Source organism: Stegodyphus dumicola, chromosome 9 (genome assembly GCF_044657685.1).
Source record: "Stegodyphus dumicola isolate Sdum_Otavi_A_Nest chromosome 9, ASM4465768v1".
NCBI lineage: Eukaryota > Metazoa > Arthropoda > Arachnida > Araneae > Eresidae > Stegodyphus > Stegodyphus dumicola.
The window spans coordinates 44,336,864-44,358,608 of NC_140776.1; the positions used below are offsets into that span (position 1 = coordinate 44,336,864).

Consider the following 21,745-nt stretch of genomic DNA (forward strand, 5'->3'; position numbering starts at 1 on the left):
TTTGCGTATGTTGGACAGCAGTGTTGTTGAGAAACACTGGGTGCAGTCGAATTGACCATCAAGATCTAACCTGAAACCTGGTGATGCAAAATTCTACATCAGCCAATTGTGGACAGAAAGACCACTGATTATAAAACTGGGTTCCATTAAACAATTTGTTAAAGATTTGCCAATTAAGGAAGATATTTTCAAGTATCTCATTTCGGCATTTCTTACCTTGTCCTTTGAATAGATAAAGGCCGATATGTTTGATGGTCCACAAATTCGGCAGCTCCTTAAACATGAGCATTTCATCGAAACAAAACCAAAACTCAAAAAAAAAAAAAAAAAAAAAAAATACAGCTGCAAAATCGCAAATGGATTCTCGATCCATTTACACTTTTGCAGCTGAGGATGATGGTTCTGTAAAATCATCGAAACTAATTCTGTGAAAATTTGTAAATATAACGCTGGTTTTTGTTGTTTGACTTCTAAATTAAACAATACTATATTAAATTTCCTGCAGAAAATGCTAATTCTTTCAGGATATTCTCTATTGAACAAAGGTATCGTTTTTAAGATCTGTACAAGATCATCTTTTTTCTGAACTTTTTTCTGCATTAGGACAAAATATTTGTCAAGCTTTCTTAAAATACTGCTGTAATAGCAGTATTTTAAGTCGATTTTTCGACAAAAAATCGATTTTTCGGGTGCTATTTTGTTAAACACGCTATTTTATTCTGAGCAATTTGGCACCATTCTTTTACGTCTCCGGCAAGCATTCATCAAATTATAAAAAACGTATGCATTTCACTGCATAATTTCGAGCTTATACCCTAGGTTAGCTGCCATGACAGTTTGTTTTAACTTTAAAATTACGTGGCTATCATCGTAACTTTACTGTTGCATTAGCCTAAAGAGCGTTAACCCCGAAGGACTTTTAATTCCGTTTTGCCATTTTGTGGCGTTTCACTATAAACGACGTTTCACTTTTCAGATTGTTGCACCCATATATTATCACCCTGTAAAATAATATAATAGAACCGTCAAGATTTCATGTTATTCTGCTTCAAGAAACATTAATTCAAATCACAAATAACATCACAAAGGTAAAAAAAAAAAAAAAAAACATTCGAATCAGGTTTCAAACTTCCAAGTTTATTCAAGTCTAACACGTATTCAACTAGCACTGCCAGATCCAAGTACAAGAAGAAACGATTGAAATGTTATGAAAGATTTACGCCCTCTTTGGTCATTAAAATATATAAAATTTCTCACACACTGGGCCCTGCTGAACTGTAGTTCAGAACAATCAAGATTATCAGTGATACATGAACATTTTCAAGAATTATTTTCAAGAATCATTATGCATTTCAATACAAATTCAAGTTTTTGTAATTAAGTTTTTGTAATCAAGTTTTGTAATCAACCACATAAACATCAAGAACAGGCAAAACTTATTATATGTTTCAAGAATATCAAGTAAATTTTCATTCATAAGAATTATTGTCATAACATTAATGTTCAAGCATCAGGAATTTAAATCAAGAATTTATTTAACTCAAGATAATAGTAAATAAATAACATTTCAATAATCCAACTAAAATACTAGAATTATTACAAGAAACCTGTCTTTCTTTTACTTTCAAATTAAATTAAATTTTAAATACACTTATACATTTCTACAACCTTAAAATTTTCTAATATATACATTTCAACTTTAAATATTAAATATACAATATTAAGTAGCATTAAGATTACATTTTCAGTAAGAAATATACTATTACACAATATTAATACTCTTAGCACTCTAAATCTAGATTTAGGTAATGGTGCTATGACTTGTCGCAGCGGTCGGAAGTTATAACGATGACACAGTACACGTTTCACATTTTATCTGGATCTAATTATCCAGTATTTTTCACGGAGAAACATGAGAGTACTAGCTACACCAGTATGAAGAACTCGTTCATATGTATCACGTATCAGAAGATCTGTAAAATCAGTTTTTGAAGGAATAATTATAAGATGCTCTTCATGAAAACTTAAAAGTTGATTTTTGTAGTTTTCCTCCTACTAACAATACTCCTTCCTCACTTAGAAAGGGATTCAGTTCATAAATTTTTGAATTTTTTCAAATCAATCGACTTTAAACTATTAATTTCATCAGAAAAATGTTCATATTGAACTTCTTTTATCAAATATAATTCTGCGGCAAAGAATACTTCTGTAATCATGGGTCTTGTTTTCTTGTCAGTTTTATTTTTCAGATTGTGAATAAATCTAAATATCCATGCAGTCACTCTAATAGCTCTGATTAATTTACTATCATTTTCAAGGTTCAACAGAGAATTAGAGTTTTCTGCAATAGATGGTAGTATTGTGGTATCATTTATACACTTTTTCCGCTTTAATTCAGCATCAGAAAACTCCGTTGTCGCAATAAATTTACTAGGTCGAGCACTCATTGATTCAACTAACCAGTCTGGTCCAGACTGCCATAATCTTGAAAACAACAAATAATAGACTGAACATCCTCGAGATAAAATGTCCGCTGGATTGGACTTCCCATTACAATGTCTCCAGTTATTTGGGCAAGTTAATGATTGTATTTCAGATACTCGATTTTTTACAAATATTTTCCATCGTTCAGAAGCAACATGAATCCAGTGAACAACTATCATATTATCAGTCAGCAGATAGATATTTTCTTCATGAATTGAAAACAGCTCTTTTAAATTTTTAGCAAGTCTTGCCGATTTTAATGCTCCTAATGTAATGGAAGTCTTGGAAGTGTGAGTTTTTGTTTTATTGGTGCAATTCTAGATTTTGCCATAGTGAATGCTACCTGACCTTCTTCAACTGATCTAAAATATGCGACTGCACCGTACGCTTTAGTAGATGCATAACAGAATAAATGCATCAATTTGCATCAATATTCTCGAGAAATTTCAAATTTTTTCAATTTTCTGATTTCACCGCTCCACTCGGACTACAACTCCTTACATTCAGTTGGAGCTTCGTCGTCAAATTCTAAACTCAACTGTCAAAGATTTTGCATTATCAATTTTGCACGTAATATAAATGGCGCTAGGAAAACTACTGGATCAAAAATAGGTAGCAGTAACCTTTAATATATTTCTTTTTGTGGTGTTTCTACAACTATTCAATGTTTCGCACAAGTTGTCTATGTTCAAGAAAATTACATCTTTACTCGTACAGCAGTTACGTTCTAATACTTTTAAGAAGCTATTTAGGTTCATTTTCTGACTTAATTATTCCATAATCATCCCAAAGTTTTTTTAGTTCCTCTGAATTTATATTAAACTGACGCAAATTCATTCGGGCATCTTTAAGCATGCAATAGGCTCCAGTACTTAACTTAAAAGCCTGTTCCAAGGAATCTGCCCCATAGAAAACATCATCTACGTAGATCAAACAGTTCAACATCTCCAAAAATATCTGGATTTTCTAACTCTATTTTCTTTATATGCTTTTTTATGGTGCACGCCAGAATGAAAGGGCTACATGACACACCGAAAGGAACGCGTGTCATTCTAATTATTATCAAAGTATAAAAACCGTAATATATCTCTATCAATTTGAGAAATTCCAATCTCGAGAAAGGCCTTTTCTATATCTGCTGAGAACGCATGTTTGTATTGTCTGAACCGCAATATCAGGTCCAAAACAGAAGGATTCAAATTTGTGCCAGGCATCAAACAATTGTTCAGAGATAGCCATTGTTACACTTCGAAGATGCGTCAAACACCCGACACGATACGGACTTTAGTTTCTGATACATTTTTTCTTACCACTGGAGAATGTGACATGTAATACATTTTATTATTGTAACGACTTTCAATTTTGCACTGTTCAATTATTTCATTTTTTAACTGTTCGTTTATTATGCTATCATAATTCGCCCTAAGGCATTCATCATTTAGTTTATTAACCTAAAGATACTAGACGTCATTTTCTAAATTATTGGAATTTTCTAAATTATTAACCAAGTTTTCATGATGTGATTTCCATAACAAACGAGCTACATATCTACCATTAGTAAAAGGCAATTCTTTTTCAAATTTCTCAATGACTGATTTATCACCAGGATTCTCCTTCTCCTCTAAACCAAAGTGGTCCAAAGTCTAAACCTTCGCAAACAGTCATTAACTGAATTATTATCTTCCTTCAAGCAATGAGAAGCACCAGTTGTAAACATACAGGATCTGGATTAATCACCTTCCAACCAAGGACCAACCAAATATAGAAAGATACTGCAAATAATTTATTACTTACTCTTTTTTTTTCGCCTGTTTGCACTTTCCAACATGAATCAGATCCTAATAATATTTTTATTTCAGCTGCTTCACAATAATCGGCCCATTTTAAATTTTCTGATTTTAATTTCTAAAATGTTTTTCGAGGAAATTTTTATGATCGCTCCAGAAATAGTGTCTGTAATAAGAACTTCAACCGTGATTGAGTCATTAGAGCAGTGTATACTTTTCAGGGTAATTTGAACAAAATTATATTCCATTAGTCTGCTCTGGATATACCCAAAAGAATAAATATATAACCTTTCTTTCCTTAAAATCCTTAATTTTAGTTCTTTAGCCAAGTCATATCTAATAAATGACCTCTAGGATCCACCATAAATTAAAATTTTTACTATTTGGCTTCTAGTATTATCTGTATCGGAAGCGTAAACAGTGCAAGTTTGTAAATATACACTTTTATCATCAGTTTCAGTAACAGTCTTAGAGTTAAACGACAGGGCTGCAACTACATTCTGCTTATAATCTGATACCGTAACTTTCTGTTTAACATTGTAACTGGCTTCAGGAACAGTATTTTTACAAAATAACTTATTATGATTTAAACCATTACACAACTCAAAAGGCTGAAGTTTCACTTTACACCTGGGTGATACATGACCTTTCTTAAAGCATCTGTAACAACGCCCGTGGTTTCTTAATATCGCTCTTTTTTGCTCATTTGCTATCTCACATTTTCCTACGTCATGTCTATTTTGATTAGAATAGAAGCAGTACGGCTTAATCACTGTGGCTAATGTCGAAGCAGTAGGAACGCTTGCCTCTTTTAAGTAATTATTTTTATTCTGCTTAACACCGTAATTTATGTTAATTTTCTTTGAGTTTATTATTAAATTAAAAGCTTCCCGACTCTCAACTTCAAGTCTAATGATTTCGAGAAGTTCTGTTAGGCTATATTGCTGTTTAGAGTTTCTTTTGCTATCAAACTCTAGATTCATATCATCCGGTAAAAGCTTTAAAATAACAGGTCCTAAAAGGCTCCCATAAGCTTCCGACACAATACCAAATTAATTTAAACTTCTTATATTGATTTCACAGGAATCGTAAAAAATTCTTAACGCTTTCACATTGGACGAACTTCTAACCGGTTCAAGATTCAAGAGTTTGTTCATATGCGAAGATATAACCAAATATATTCGTCCAAATCTTTCTTTAATTAAACTTATAGAAGCGTCATAATTCTCATTAGATAGTGCGAACCCAGATACTGCACTTAAAGCAGGTCCTGCGAGTAAAGATTTAGGATAGGTAAACTTCTCGACCTTTGTTAACTCATTATTATTACCAACAGCATTTTCTAAAGAATTATAAAATTCCAAAAACAAACCAGCATTACCATAATGTTTAGAAATTGAAATTTTAGGTAACCAAATGTTAGTTTTGCTTTCGACCTTTACGGCAGCAGTATGGTTACCAGGCGATTCGTTTTCAATGTTCACTATCTGAGAATTTAAATTAAGTTTCTTTTTAGCCCTAAAAATACATAAACTGATTTTTTCATCATACTCTAACACAGTATTACTTTCTTGTTCAATTTCAGATTCATCCCCTTTAAAACAATCCAGTATTTTTTCATTAATTTCTTTCACCGCAGACTGTTTAGAAGTAAGTAAAAACACTTCTTCTTCTACCATATTCTTGTCCCAAATGTCTTTTTTAATTTCAGGTTCTAAAACATTTATTATTTTAGAAATAGCTTGTCTCACAGTTTTTCTACCAGCTTTCAATTTAACAGTATTGTCTGCCATAATAACAACAAAAATAATTTTATTCCCTTACCTCGTGTAGGCTTCAGTGATTTGATCCTAATTTATAAATTCACTTTCCAAGAGATAAGCATTCACAAGTATTCTGAACGTTTATCCTCCCATGTTCAGTGCAAAGGGATAATTTTTCAATAACACGAAAAATCCCTGCATTCTTAAATCAAAAAACTGTTCGTGCGCAACTGTTGGACGCCAAAAAAGTAAAATTATATAATAGAACCATTAAGATTTCATGTTATCCTGGTTCAAGAAACATTAATTCAAATCATCACATATAACATCACAAAGTTAAAAAAAAACATTCGAATCAGATTTCAAACTTCCAAGTTTATTCAAGTCTAACACGTATTCAACTAGCACTGCCAGATCCAAGTACAAGAAGTATATATCATGAAAGATTTACGCCCTCTTTGGTGATTAAAATTTCCACATAAAATTTTTTACACACCCAGCATTGTATTTAAAGAAATTAAATAATGAAGAATCTGCAAAATTTATGTATGTTTCTCGCATTGTGATGAAACAACGGTACCTACTGCCATCAGATTTTGAATAATGTACGTCTGCACCCGAATATGGGCCCCTGGAAGCTAAAATTTGGAATTTGTTTTACTACCTGTTTCATATTTCGAAAAGCATTTATGAGTTTTTGATTAAGAAACTCAACAATTTCAAAGCGAGCAATGGCAACACTTTACGGAAAAAACACTTTTGTCTCCAGTGCCCGAGATTGTGTATCGGAAATTCTGAAGATAAGCTCTTTTAAAATTATTTTCTTCTATTGCTGTTGAATAGCATTTTATGGTTTAAGTGTGAAGAAAATAATATTTAATAAATAAAGATAATACAGAAAACGTAAAAAAAGCCCCTTTGGGCGTAATATAAAATCTGAAAACTTTCATATTTTTTATTATTATTTCTTTTAATCTTTGGCTGTAGTTTATTTTCCCTAATTTAAAAATTTTTTAAAGACCTGTTAGAACCCAATACACTTAAACGTCTCCAAAAAAATTCTTTAATTCAAGTGTGAGAAAGTGTTCTTCCAAAACACGCAACTTGAGCAAAATAATCGCTGATATGGCTACAAACGAAACAGTAGTAACATGTAATGGTAGAAGGGAAGGAACAAATCATGCAAAATTTGGATTTGCAGGTACGGCAGCATTATTCAGAAGCCGCTACGTAATGTGATTTAAGAAGCATAAAAGAAGGTTTTGTTTAGAAGTTAGCTTAGACGTTTTGAATTTAATTTTAATATTCTACTTATTATATATCTACGATATTTTTCATATAAATTTATATTAATCTTATTGCACGAACAAAATTTAGTAATTTATTTTATAACATTCCTACAAGCATTACAATAGCTAAGTTTTACAAAATGGTGATTTCTGTTATTACCGAGTAAGATACGTCTTATGTAACGATGAGTGTTATAGTATGTCTTATGACAAACATTTGATAATTTTTGTTCTTTATTAGTATATGTTGTATTATTTTATAAGATACTTTCTCTCTCTTTCCAGCATGCCTTCGGGGTGTAACGGTAGCACAATTGGCGTGTGTTCGAGAGGTCCAGGCTAGAGTCCTGGCGAGAGCATTGCTCATTTTCCACGTCTCCTACTTCAAAACAAAACAAAAAAAAAAAAAAAAAACCGTACAATGGCACCCGAACTAAAACTTGGTGAGCAAAATCCGGTACTACCGGGATTTGGCGAGTGAGTCTCCTAACCTCCCAGTTGTCCTTTAAGAGGGTGAGTATATAAGGTAAACCGAGAGAAATACTATCCAATCTACGTGGTCTAAAAATAAACCATATGATCCTCTTTTGGTTGCTCTAAGTTCACCACAAAATAAGGAATCGCACTACAAAAACAAGGAGCATATAAGTTTTTTTTTCCTTTCTCTTTCCCGCATCCCTTCGTGGTGTGACGGTAACACACTCGGCGCGTATTCTATAGGTCTAAGTTCGAGTTCCGGCGTAGGCATTGCTCATTTTTCACGCCTCCTGCTTAAAAAAAAAAAAAAAAAAAAAAAAAAAAAAAAAAAAAAAAAAAAATTACAAATTATTTTACATTCAACGCATTAAACATCATAAGATTTTACTTTTATGTGTTAAAGTATCATATAGAAAGCGATTTTATAGTTACTGAATTGAAATCATTATTTCAAAAGTGAATTTCTATTTTTTATTAGCTTTCCTAAAAGCACTGTTTCTTACACTTGCGCCCATGATATTTAGAAAACTGTGCACGATATAGCTTCAGAATTTACAGTACGCATACATATCAAGGCAACAGTTTATGTGAACTACAATTATGAAGCCACGTTAAAAGAAAATTATTTTTAAGTATAATTCCATGCAGTCTCTAAGTAACCAGCTGATCTACCCTCAACCTCAATAGCAATAAAGTTCACTTCATTGTGATTGCTGGTTTTCTCGAATCTTGTTCTTCCTGAGTATAATAATATTGACTAGTCTTGGACGAAGTGTTCCACTACGATACTGCATTCCGTACATTTCGTTCATTTCTATTAATGTATAAGTGTGTAAGTGTTTCATTTGTAATAATATATATAGTCACGTAAGATAATACATGATTATGTGTAATTATTAATTGTCGCCTTTCACAATGATGCACAGTTATCAATCTCAGTGTATCATTTCTATCAACGTATAGGTGTTCAAATGTATCATTTCTATTGATGTGTGTATAGCCCACCAGAATAATGCATGATTATGTGTTATCAATAATCGTCATCTATGCGCTTCAGAAATTCAGCATCATCTTCTATCCTCCTTAGCATATCTGTTGCAAAAGCCATCCTCCTAGGCCTATCATCGGGCTCCAAAACTTGAACAATTTGAACTTTGCATGCAGACTTAATTTTTTTCTTAATAACCTTATACACCGTCGAAATTGGCATATCCAATTCTTTTGCCGCTGATCTCACAGATCTTCCAGGATTGTGGGAAAATGTCTCTCTGACACGCTCAACATCAAAATCACTTGTGCAGGGACGTCTGGAACGTTTCTTATCTGCGATACTTCCAATTTCTAGAAAATTCTTTTTCCACCGCAAGATGCTGCTTTTTGGATGGAGAATCTTTCTGGTAAATTCTTCTGCAATTTCTCTGTGTTTGCATTATGCATTTCTTTTCTATGAACCACCATAAAATCTGTGCTTTCTCTTGTGGTGTATGCATTCTCCTTAATATCCGGTCGAATAAAACATCACATACAACAGTACTAGAACAAACACATCAAAAGTTAACATAACATTGCAATAGTTGCCAAAAACAAAAGAGAGAAAAATGCAATTAATAAGCAGACGATATTTAGAAAAGTACAGATATTTAAACTGGAAAATGAAATTATCTGAAATTAACCACACGCGCAGACAATATTTACAAAAGTAAAGATATTCATATCTGAAAAGCAAAATATATAAGTTATTCCATCAATAAATGCCATAAGTTTGTTTATATCTTCATTATTTTATGAGTTATTAAACATCAAAATGGGTCCGGGACTTTATAAACACCCTGCATTTTAAATCAGAAACCTATGTTTTATTTTGATAAATTAGGTCAGATTAATTTTCAGGAAAAACTCTCGACAGCTAAAACTGGAAATTAGAAAGAAGAGGGGAAAAAATAGACGGGAATAAAAGAGAACTTAAAGGATTCTTATAATTTTTTTCTGTTTTATAGTTGATAAAATATAGAATTGGAAAAATATATAAAATTGGACACATTTTAAGTACTATAGAAGGATTTTGAAGTCCCCTTGAAAGTTCCCTGTTTAAATCAGGCCACGTGCACTTTTAAAATTCAAGATTGTCTTATATTTGAAGTTACCTTATACCACTTATTACCTTATATTTGAAGTTATTCGGACTACAATGATTAACTTTGAACAAAATCTTTACAAAAAACTGTTTAATCTGTTTCCTAAAATTATTTTCATATTATTACATTCGAGAAATTAATTTTCATATTATTACATTCGAGAAATTAATTTTAAGGAATAATTAACTACAAAACATAAATCTTTAAATAAATTATTAAAAATTATTAAACGTTATATACTGCAAACTAAAATAAGCAAATAAAAAATAATGCTAGAAGTTAAGTAGATTGAAATTAAAAGAATTAATTTTGAAAAATTAATTTCTGTTAATAATAAATTTTATTTTTATTTCATTGTTTAATTCCATGAAACCAGAATCAATTTTTGTAGAGTCTTTCTACGAATTCTCCGTACATATAGCTAGGTGGTTTACATTCTATCGTAAGTAAAACTCTAAAAATATTTTCATTCTGCAATTAAAAGGTTTTAGTTGTTTCGTACAAGCAGAAGCGCTTTTGACATATTTGCATGCATAATTGAAATATTTTCAGCATAAAAAGGGTTAAGGAACAGATATTAAGTTAGCGAAACTGCTATCACAAGGAATTGTCAGGTGTGATAATCTAAATATCAATAACATTGTTTAGTCTTTCACTTTCGCACGCTTATCAGAATTTCGACATGAATATATATAAAAAGTTCTTTTCACACATATATAAAAGTAGCGTTTTTTCATCCCTCTTTTGTATATTTGTTGGCCAGTATTTTAGCTTAGGATCCTTAAATCAATTCGGAAAATATGCGAACTAACAGGTAATTGCTTTTTCCTTATTACTTGTATATTAACATTCATATCAAAAATAGTATTCATGTATTATCACTAAAGAATTAGTATAAATAGTAAAATGTTTAGCTTTTGCCTTTGTAAACATTTTAAAAATCATTGATCTGAATTGTTGTTTACAAAATACTATGTAGATCACTTCTACTGCACCTGTTTACTTTATTACTAATCAACTATCTTCAGGGTTTGATTTCTAAAATTAGAAAACCCGGTGCCTTATGGAAGGCGTTAAGATAGATGAATAAAATTAATAAATTAATTTAATTTAATCTCATAACGTAATAAATAATTTTATAAGAATTAAGTAAATTAAGTAAATTATTAAGCTATATAAATGAAGGATTTAAATTAATAATAAATACTTAAATAATAAATTAAAATACTCGAGCTCGTCTTATTTTAGGCTTCAGCCTGATTAACGATTATACTTAATGAAAAGAGCATGAACCGGTTTTTTTTCCCCCCATGTAACTACGGCTGAATTCAAGGCCCGACGATTTTGCCAGTTTCACTTGCTATATATCTTGCAAAGTTTAGTGCGAAACGAATTTTATATAGATTCTTTATGTACAGGAAGTGAAGACATAAGGTTAAGCTTTATTTTGCTTTATTAAAACAAATCTAACGTTCTAGCCTGAAAAATGAAATTTCATGCTCTTTCTACAATCTCAAAACGGTAAGCGAATACAACAGAAATGAAAATAGCTAAAACTTACTCTGTCTCCAACCTTGAAATACAGAACTAAAACCTTGCGTAAATGAAAGACAATATGAAATTTAAATTATTAGCAATTCACACGTTTAACTATTATTTTGGTATTTGGCTCGATTAACTTTCGCAGAACCGTTGCTTAATATTCAACAGCAAAGGAGAAATTCATCATTTCATAGACAAATATCGGTCGCATAGGAAATAACCAGAAGAATTTTTATTTGGATGGTCGGCATTACCAGTTCTCCTTCCCTTAAACTTAGGTTCGTACTTTTATTTAAAACTTTTCTCATTTATATATTTTCATGGAGTAGACGAAACAGTAAAAACATAGGACAAATTTAATATAAAAAAAATGTGTTCATTAAAATAAATGTTACAGGGAACCTTTTACGAAACGCATTTTGATTATGTGCTTAGTTATAATAATTTTAAAAAATACTTAGGGAAAAATGAGAGCTAAATTGTAGAAAAGTGGATTATTTTTCTCACGTTTAGTAGTAATTTGTATTTCTACCGTTTTCTTATGCTAAATAAATAACACATTTAAACTTTATATGTTCGTTAACACGCTAGTAAAAGTCCATCAGCGACCGAGTAGTAGAGTCGCTGAACATTGGTGTTCGATCTGTTCGATTCCAGGCACATGGACTGTCTGCATGGGTGTTTTCGTGGCTTTCCCCATGTGCAATGTCGATACGAACTAGTTTCACTTATCCACGAAAGCATTCTTCAACGCAGGCAGGTAGCGTTCGAGTGTTTTGCTTTAATCAAATAATCATACTAATGTGTTAGTAACAAATAAAATATGATAAATTATTACTACTACCTCTATTAGTCTATTAACAATTTGAACTCAATCTAACATTTGCTTTTCTTATCCAGATTCTACCAAAAGGCCATCGAAGCCGGTACTATGAGAATTTTTCATCCATTTATAAACAGATTGCAAATAAATTAAAAACCATAAATCATTTGCAGTAACTAATAACTACAATGTTTTACATTAAATCGGACGTCCAGTTCTAAAAGGTCTGAAAACGTTATCCGAAATGAAATCTTTCCAAACACAAATCAGGCATTTATAAAAAATTACAAGCTCTTTAAACTACGAAGGTAACATTACAAATTTAGAGACCATTCAAGAGAGCGAAAATACTTTCGTTTTAAAAAGGCTTATCAAATCTATGATCAGGTAGAATACGTTTTAGTGATAAGAATCCAAAGCCAAAACTTATGCAATATGCAAGTTTCTTTTCTTGCAATTAAATTATTCCAAATTTAAAAAAGCATTTTACATAATAAAATTATTTACGATTATTGCACTTCTATGAATGCACCATTAGTTTAACACAAAACATCTCATTGAAATGAAAGTTTTCCTCCAAAACAAGTGCTTAATAAAATTAGGGGAAGAAAAAAAACCATGAAAATAGTACTTTTAGTGAGGGTAGTAAACACCACCCAAATCTATGATTTTCTGCCAACCTTTTCTTAGATTTTCAAAGCCTTCAACTCAAAACTTGGTGACCGCGAGTCCAAAAACAGATCAACCTCATTTCGGACGTCCTGTGCAGAATGGAAGATAGCACCAGCAGGATGTAGCTGCAGGCGTCAAAAAAGTAAAAGCCCGAAGGAGCGATGCTGAGGCTATATGGTGGGCGTGACAAAAGATCCCATTCGAGTCCGTAAGAGTCCAGCCGGTGAATGTAGACACACGTGGTCTTGCATTATCTTGATGGAATATTACCTTTTTGGATCGGAACTTAGTTCGACGTTTTTCCTTAATAGCAGCGTCAACACAAACTAACATATCACTGTACGCCTTACTGTCGAGGTTTTTACCTTTTTCCTCATACTCTTTATGGATGCAACGGCATTCTCCGCGGCAGTGCCACCAGATAAAAAACATGATCTTTTTGTTAGTCAAATTGCGCCTTGCAACGCTGCCGACGAGCTCACCGAGGGCAAACCAACCCTTTTTCGGCTTGTTGTTGAAGTAAATCCACTTTTCATGACAAGTAACGATATGGCCCAGAATTTTGCCTTTGATATTCAAGCATATTAGTGCAGGCCCGAACAAGCCTGTTCTTATCTGCTTGAATCAGCTCATGCGGCACCCACCGATTGAACTTGTACGTCTAGTTTATGCGATGCATAGCGCGACTAATGGACATGGCACTAAAGTCTAACTCCTTAGCAAGCTCTCGAGTGACTGCATACTGATCTTCCATAAGTTCTCGCAGACAGGCCTCATCAGCATCAGTAGCCAGTCAGAGCGCTCTGCTTCTTGAATGTCATAGTCCTTGTTTTTGAACTTTAGGTATCAAACCTTCACAGTGTCATATGATACAACATTAATACCTAAAGCTATACACATGATTTGGCAACATTCTGTAGCTGACTTTTTGCAACAGAAATGGAAGTAAATGATGGTTCTAAACTGGTAGCGTGATAGTTCCATTCCAGACACCTTGTACTCAATGATAAGGATATTTTTTATAAATTTCACAATACAATGTTCTAAAGCAAGTCTCTTACTTTCAACTGCCAAAAATAATTTTAAAAAGTATGATTAAATACGCTGACGCGAAATGTGTGCGCAGACGATATTTGCGATGGCGGGAAAACTTTCGTTAAACCTCAAAATCAGCTCCTTTCGGCTGATACTAGAACTGTGAGAGAATTCCTCGCTTATTTCAATTTTCAAAAATTTTTAATGTAAGATCAGCATATTCACTTCGTGTGTTAGCAAAATTTTGAGCGTGGTTCTCTGCCTGATTGTTGATGAAAAATGTTTTTCTTAGAGATTGTAAATATCTGTAAATGTGAAACTGGATATTTGGTCAGCAATAATACTATTATAATGTTGATGATGCAATTCTAATTCTAGTGCTTTTCATATGCACTGATTAGATTTACTTGGAGAGCCCATTTTCCTAATGGATTCGTAAAAAACAATTTGCTCTAAGAAAATTTAAGTTATAAAATTGAATGGTACTTTATTCACAGAATGGTACTTTAATTGAATTTACATAATTTACAGAATGGTACTTTATTTATTGAATAGTACTTTATTTACAGAAAAGACGAATTTAGTTATTAAAAGGAAAGTTGGAATAAGTTGAATCGCATAATCCCTCAGTGCCGAATAAAAGTTAGGGAAAATATTCTATTATTCTCATAGTTTCCTACATACTAGAATTATTGTTATTGAAACGTTTTGATATTTTGTTTAGAATTCAACTGTTTTGGACTTTTTTTATCTGCAGTCTCATTTGTTTTAATTCATTCAATGTTAACAATTCCACTGTATCACACTGGAAGCCAAATATTGAGGAGAAAGCAAACCCTTCGATCATTGCTTATATCACAATCTATGTAATATAAAAAGCATGACTGATTTAACCTTCGGTTGCATATATGAGAAATTTATATATGAAGTAAATACCATTTGCGAAAAATTCATTTTTAACACTTTGAAGAAGTGTTATTACTTTCAGTTAGAGATAGAATCATCTCCATTATTTAGAGCAAATCAAAAGTAGGATAGGTTGTAGTTGCCAACCGCCGATGTGCAAAATCTTTTGCTTATAAAAATGCGTCGGCCGTCTGCGTAAACATTTAAAATGTTAAAGATATTTCAGCAGGATTACTTAATAACATTTCTCAACAAATGTTGTTTAAGACTATATAACTGTGAAAAATAAAATAAGTTTCTAAATTATAAAATTAATCGTTTCTAATCGTAAAATTTTACTTTTTTTTTATTCTATCATGCACGCTGGATCTTTTAATTTTATGCAAACGGTAATATAATTTTTAAGGTTTTCATAATTTTCTGCATATTAAATTTTTATATTAAAAGAAAGCGCATAACGTGAAAGCTTTTAGAATTGAAATTCTTTTTTAATTTTAATAATAATCAACAGTAAAAATTTAGTTTTTATAGTTTTCAACAATAATATTATTTTTAGGATTTTTTTTTTTTTTTTTTTCATCGAATCTAGGAATAAATTTTTGACCCTTTCCCATCCCATTCTCTTAAACGCTGAGTTAGAAAAGCGATCGTTTGCGATGTTAGTTCCTGTCCTGTGGGTTAAAAATTCTATAGGAAATGTTTCCGATATTTTTCTCCCGATTATCGATAATATCGATACTTTTTCTAGCAATTTATTTATTTATTTATTTATTTTTTATTTATTTATTTTTTTTGTTTGCAAATTATACGAATTTTGGAATTTTGTCTCTCTACTATATGATACACTTAAAATTAATATTTCGCATGCCGTTCAAAATTTCTAATCCGAATTTTGGCAGCTTTACGAAAATCATTAGATTTCTTTCTTTTTTGTTATCATGTAGCTGATTACAATTATCGATTTTTCAATCAAAAGACTGAATCCATCACTTTTAGCAGGCCAGCGATTTTAAGTGGTGATGGAGATCGGATTTCTAAATCGAGCAGAAATTTAAATAAATAAAATGTAATCTTAACTAGTATTTGAGAGAATGGGTATTTCTAATATTTAACTAGTATTTGTAGGGGGAGATGGCGTCACGTGTACTTTACTGCTGTGCTAATCAGAAAGAGTAACTGGTGAGGTGTGGATTTTATTACACAATGTTACGATTTGCTTTGCTTCCCGTATACTCCAGCCCTTCCTTTCTTTATTACGATGCCTTGATTGTTCTTCGATCCTTTCATACCCCCTTTTACCTCCCTCCACTGATCTCCCATCTGGGTTCTACGGCCATGATAGATGTACGTGATGTGCCTTATATGGCCTTATTTGTATTGAGCCGGACACGTCGCGCGATATTCGCGGCATAATTTGGTTCAATTCCATTCGCTTTCTAATACTTAGCATTGTACGAACTAAAAAAAACCTTCTTAAAATAAAACTGATAAAAACACTTTTTTTAAGTTACACATTTTTAGATAAATGTACTAAAAAGTAAAAGATAATTTTTAACTATCATATTACTCTTGATTATACGTGACTTAAAAATAAAATTGTGTGGCACCTATATACGAAATGTATGAGGACACCAACAAAACTTCAACAAACAATAGAAACAACACTATAACAAGGACATATACTAGAATGATTGCATTCTATTCACTTAAATTTTTCTTCGATAATTTTCGGTTTAAATCCACCATTGTTAGCAGCCTCCTTATGTTTTACTTCCTTGTACGAAGTAAAAGAAGTGTTGTAATCACGAAAACTTTCACGTATCATATTTCAACGAAAATATCCATTTTGAATATTCATATATACAGTGTCTTACAAAAGTGATGGGACACTTGTGCTTTACAAAAGGAAACTGTAATAAAATAAATTAAAAAAACATGTAAAATTTTTTGTGGGTGTGTTTCATACTTAAATTTAGTAACAATTATTACATAACATACATTTTCTCAAAATATTAAAATATTAATTTAATAAAAATACAATTGCTTAAAACGGAGCAAAAAATGACTCACATAAGTGATGGGACACCATTAGATACTATTACGTACTACAATGAAAATATTTTTGGGGTTTTTTTATTTTTACTCAAAAGCAATTGGCAATAATTTATAAAATCTTCTGCAGTATTTCTCTACAGTTTGTTTTGGAATTTTTGTGTTTTTTAGCTCTGTGCAGCCATGAATGCTAAACGAAAAGACACTTTGCCTGAAATTCGAAAATTAGTTATTAATTTGCACATTGAACATGGAAAATCTATAGAGAAACTGCTGAAACAGTTAACTTGAGTCATTCAACACTTTTTAATATCATTAAACGATATAAAAAGAATCCTATCATTCAGGATAAAAGAAGACCTGGCCGCCCATCAGAGCTATCCAATGGAATAGAGCGCATTATCGTTCGAAATATTTAAAAAAAAAAAAAAATCCAAGAATGAGTGTTCCTAAAGTTGATGCTGATTTACAAGAATTATATGGAGCAATTGTTAACTCTGAGACTATTAGAAGAGTAATTCGATCTCCTGGATATCACGGTAGAGTAACCAGGAAAAAATTCTTCGTAAGTGAAAAGAATAGTAAACTCAGACTGGCTTTCGCAAAATCCAACATAAATAAGAATTCTGATTACTGGAATGAAGTTATATTTGCTGATGACAGTAAATTTAATATATTTGGTTCTGACGGTAGAATCTTGGTGTGAAGAAAACCCAAGGAACAATTTCGCAAACAGAACTTGGTGCCAACAGTAAAATATGGTGGAGGAGGAGTTATGGGATGGGGGTGTATGTCGTCCGCTGGAGTTGGTAATCTTGTTTTTATTGACAGTATAATGGATCAGTACAAGTATATTGACATTTTAAATCAAAATTTGAAATCTTCAGCACGAAAATTGAACCTTTTTTACGATTTTAAATTTTACCAGGACAATGACCCCAAGCACACAGCTTTGAATGTTAGACTCTGGCTGCTGTATAACTGTCCTGAAATAATAAAAACACCACCACAATCTCCAGACTTAAATCCCATAGAGGATATTTGGCAAGAATTGGAATCAAGAATTCACAAACACGCCATTTCTTCAAAACAACAATTAGAATCGGTGCTTCAAGAAGAATGGGGTAAAATCACTCCAGAAATCACAAAAAAATTAGTCAAATCCATCCCAAGAAGATTAAATCATGTTTTAAAAGTAAAAGGAAATCTAACAAAATATTAAAACCTTTTAAAAAGTAAAATTTTTGGATAAATATTTGATGGAAAAGTAAGTGTCCCATCACTTATGTGAGCCATTTTTTGCTCCATTCTAGACAATTGTATTTTTATTAAATTATTATTTTAATATTTTGACAAAATGTATGTTATGTAATATTTGTTACTAAATTTAAGTATGAAACACACCCACAAAAATTTTTTACATGTTTTTTTAATTTATTTTACTACAGTTTCCTTTTGTAAAGCACAAGTGTCCCATCACTTTTGTGAGACACTGTATATGTTCTATTTTTAATTCGTTTTTTCTTCCTTGTAGAGTCATTAGCTTAATTGGAAAGCCCCGCTTTAGAGTCATTAGGTTAATTTGGAAAAGCCAGAGAGATGAAAAATGAGCAATCGCCTTCACCGGGAATCGAACTACGGACCTCTGGAATACCGGCCCAGCGTGCAGAACCACTACACCACGAAGGCACGCTAGGAAGGCGGGAGCAATACCTAATATACTTCCCCTTTTAAAAGGCGACTGGGGTTTTATGTATTTTTCCCTAGCCGCGAAGTGAAAACTGAGTTAATTGAAAGAGAAATATATCTCTAATGAAATTCGAGCGAATAAGTTTATATGAAATGCAGTAAAAAATGCGTATAATTTAATATTCCGTACAAGGAAGTCATGTGGGGTACACATCAGATTTTTTAAACATAGTTATACTTAGTGAAATATCTTTACCTTGCATGTTTAATGAGGAATTACACGAATAACAATAAAAGGTTAAATCATTTTCCAGACTTCGAATGAAGTGTTACAATTATCGGGTAATATTTTTCCATAATGCAGAATCAATTTAAACTACTACTAGATATTCATTCCATTTTTTTTTTTCAATACTTTCAGTCGACCTCTGACGTTTAAAGCAAATTTTGCTTTAGCCGTGGCTATCGTAGACGTCTGTTTATTTGTCTCTCTGTCTGTGTCACGCCCAACCAAAGATTATTGGATGCCAAATTACAAATCTATTTCCAAATTGGGAAAATATGCATCTGCAGCTGTGTCCACGGATTCTGCTCCCTGTGCTGTCATTGGCAAGTAAGTAGGCTTTGTGAGTAGTATATGAACATTTCCATATATAAGTGAAATAGTTTTTATTGATTCAATGAGTGAATTTACTTTTCTTTATCTTCCATTAAGTGATTATACAAGATGTTCGAAAGAGGTAGCAAGAGGACTTATTTCCTTAAATAATAATACTAAAGATGTGCTACCTATTATCTCAAAATAAGATAGACAATTTTATGAAAGCATTTCCAAACCATGGGGTGCATTTTAAATGCAAAATTTAACTTTTTATCTTGCCCCCGTTGAACAAAAAAATCTAAACAATAAAATGCTGTTGTTTTCTTAAGTTTAAAACAAACAAAAGGTTTCACACATTTAACATAAAAAAAATACTACATCTTTAAATACAAAAATCTAGACAAATTTACTGACATGCATTACATTTCAACGCATATTACCGAACTAAATCTGAATACTCACCCCCCTTGGATTTAGGAAGAAACTGTAAAACAAATGATTCTTGTTTTGGCAACTGATAATTCTATTTTGGATGAAACAGAATTCATTATTTCTAGATAGTCTTATGTAATATAATCAAGCTCGTTTGTAATTATAATCATGCTCAAGAATTTTAGAATGTATAAAACTTATTGTACTTATGAAAGCTACTTCACTCACAAAATGTTTCGTTCTCCGCGGATTATACAAAAAGTAAAATTTTGTATTTGTAACCATTTTCTTGAGGCATTTAAAAAAAATACGCTTGAAAAGTCTTCAAAATTATGCAACTCATCTGAAACTCTAATAAGCCCTCAGTAAGGAATTAGAACACATTTGTTACAACCTATGCAAAGAAGACTTAAGAGTTAAACAGTATACGGATTTGTCTGCTTTTAAAAATTAAAATCAGTTCGCTCTTTGTGTCATTATTCATATTTTTAGTTTTAAATATACAAAGTATATTTTAGTTTGTTTAATTTTGATTCTAGCATTCGCAAACAATATAGCTTTTCTCTTTAGCAAACAGATATTTGTATTTGAGAATTTTCAGTAGAATGATTCGGAGAACTTTGTATATTATTTAGATACCTTAGTAGATTAATAGATTAATTAGATATTATTTAGACTTTACATCTGTATTACAGTTAAGAGAATTATAACTTGACACATCTAATAAATCTTTTGTAAGTAATTAATTATTTGTGATATCTAGTTAAGAAAATTGTAATAAAAATGGAACTAAACTTTTTATCAAGGGGAAATACGAGCTTTTCAACTGCAAGAGTACATTCATCAATCTCTTAAAAGCGAGCACGCGTATGAATTTAACGATTGTTGAGAGATTTGGACATTATTGGCAACATGTTTCTTTATTCATTATTTACCACATATTATATCACCAAACGTGTATCTGTAACTGAAGATTAATCGGATTTTTTTTTTTTTTTTACTTTTATCCCTTTTTAAAAAATAATGACACTAGTACATTTTGCGCCATGTTATATTATTTAAGGTTTGCAGAAAAAAGCATTTGGGTAGATTTTTACTAGTAAAAATAACAGATCATATATTCTTTCGAAGCACGCCAAGCTGCTTTTGATCGAAATTAAAATTAAAACCAATTATTCCAATTTTAATTTATTAGGTAAAATCTTTCCTATATGCTTCTCAGATTTTGTCAGATAAAAAATCACTAACACATAGTTTTCGAAAATTTTATCCTACATTACTACGTTATATCTTATCCTTATTGGCAAGTTCTTAAAATCTGTGATGCCTCTTTACTGGGGCTTTTTTCAAACATAACAGCAATATATTCTCTATCTGACTAAATGTTAATATTTTAGAATTAAACATCCAGAGGAAATTTTAAAAATGCATAGAGATTTTCTTCAAAATGTTTTTAAATATATCTCTGTAAAACTAAGTTAGCAAATCTTTAAGTCGGTAAAGTATTATATAGGGTATAATAAATTTATCAAGTTTTAAAATTTAAAATTTTCTAGATTTAGTAACTATTCAGAAATTCATGTATACTTTAATTTTAATAAATGCGTCAAAATGCCATAATTTTCCTTCCGCGTAATTCATTAAACCATGAAAATGCTGTATGACTATAAACTTTCTCATTTGTAAATGTATTCTTGCTGCCAATGCTACTAATCATCTCGAATCTCCCCTCCTAAATTTTTTCTATTTATTTCATTTAGACTTTTACTTCCTTATAATTATTTCGCTATTAAACTACTGATTCTGATTTATAACAATCTATGTTTATTTTTAAATAATCAAATAAGAAATGTTTTGATAAAGTGCTTTTGGCTTTTCCAGGAACATTTTAGCCAAGAACGGATCTGCCGTAGATGCTGCCATTGCCGCTCTTTTATGCATGGGCGTTGTGAATCCCGAAAGTCAGGGTCTAGGAGGTGGTTTCTTAATGCTTATTTACAAGAGGTAATTAAGTATTACTCGATTACGACATTAAAGGAAACTACCGTGGATTAATTA

The 21,745-nt window shown here is 31.4% G+C and overlaps 1 protein-coding gene across 1 annotated transcript in view; it reads left to right on the plus strand.

Annotated features, from left to right (window-relative positions):
- The first annotated feature begins 10,613 nt into the window (after window positions 1–10,613).
- LOC118192046 (scoloptoxin SSD14-like) overlaps window positions 10,614–21,745 on the plus strand; it is a 42,599-nt gene continuing 31,467 nt past the window's right edge. Inside the window, exons 1-3 of the mRNA XM_035362937.2 lie at window positions 10,614–10,749; window positions 19,076–19,267; window positions 21,569–21,691. Coding sequence (XP_035218828.1) covers window positions 10,736–10,749; window positions 19,076–19,267; window positions 21,569–21,691 — 329 coding nt within the window. The 5' untranslated portion in view covers window positions 10,614–10,735. The remainder of the gene's footprint in view (window positions 10,750–19,075; window positions 19,268–21,568; window positions 21,692–21,745) is intronic.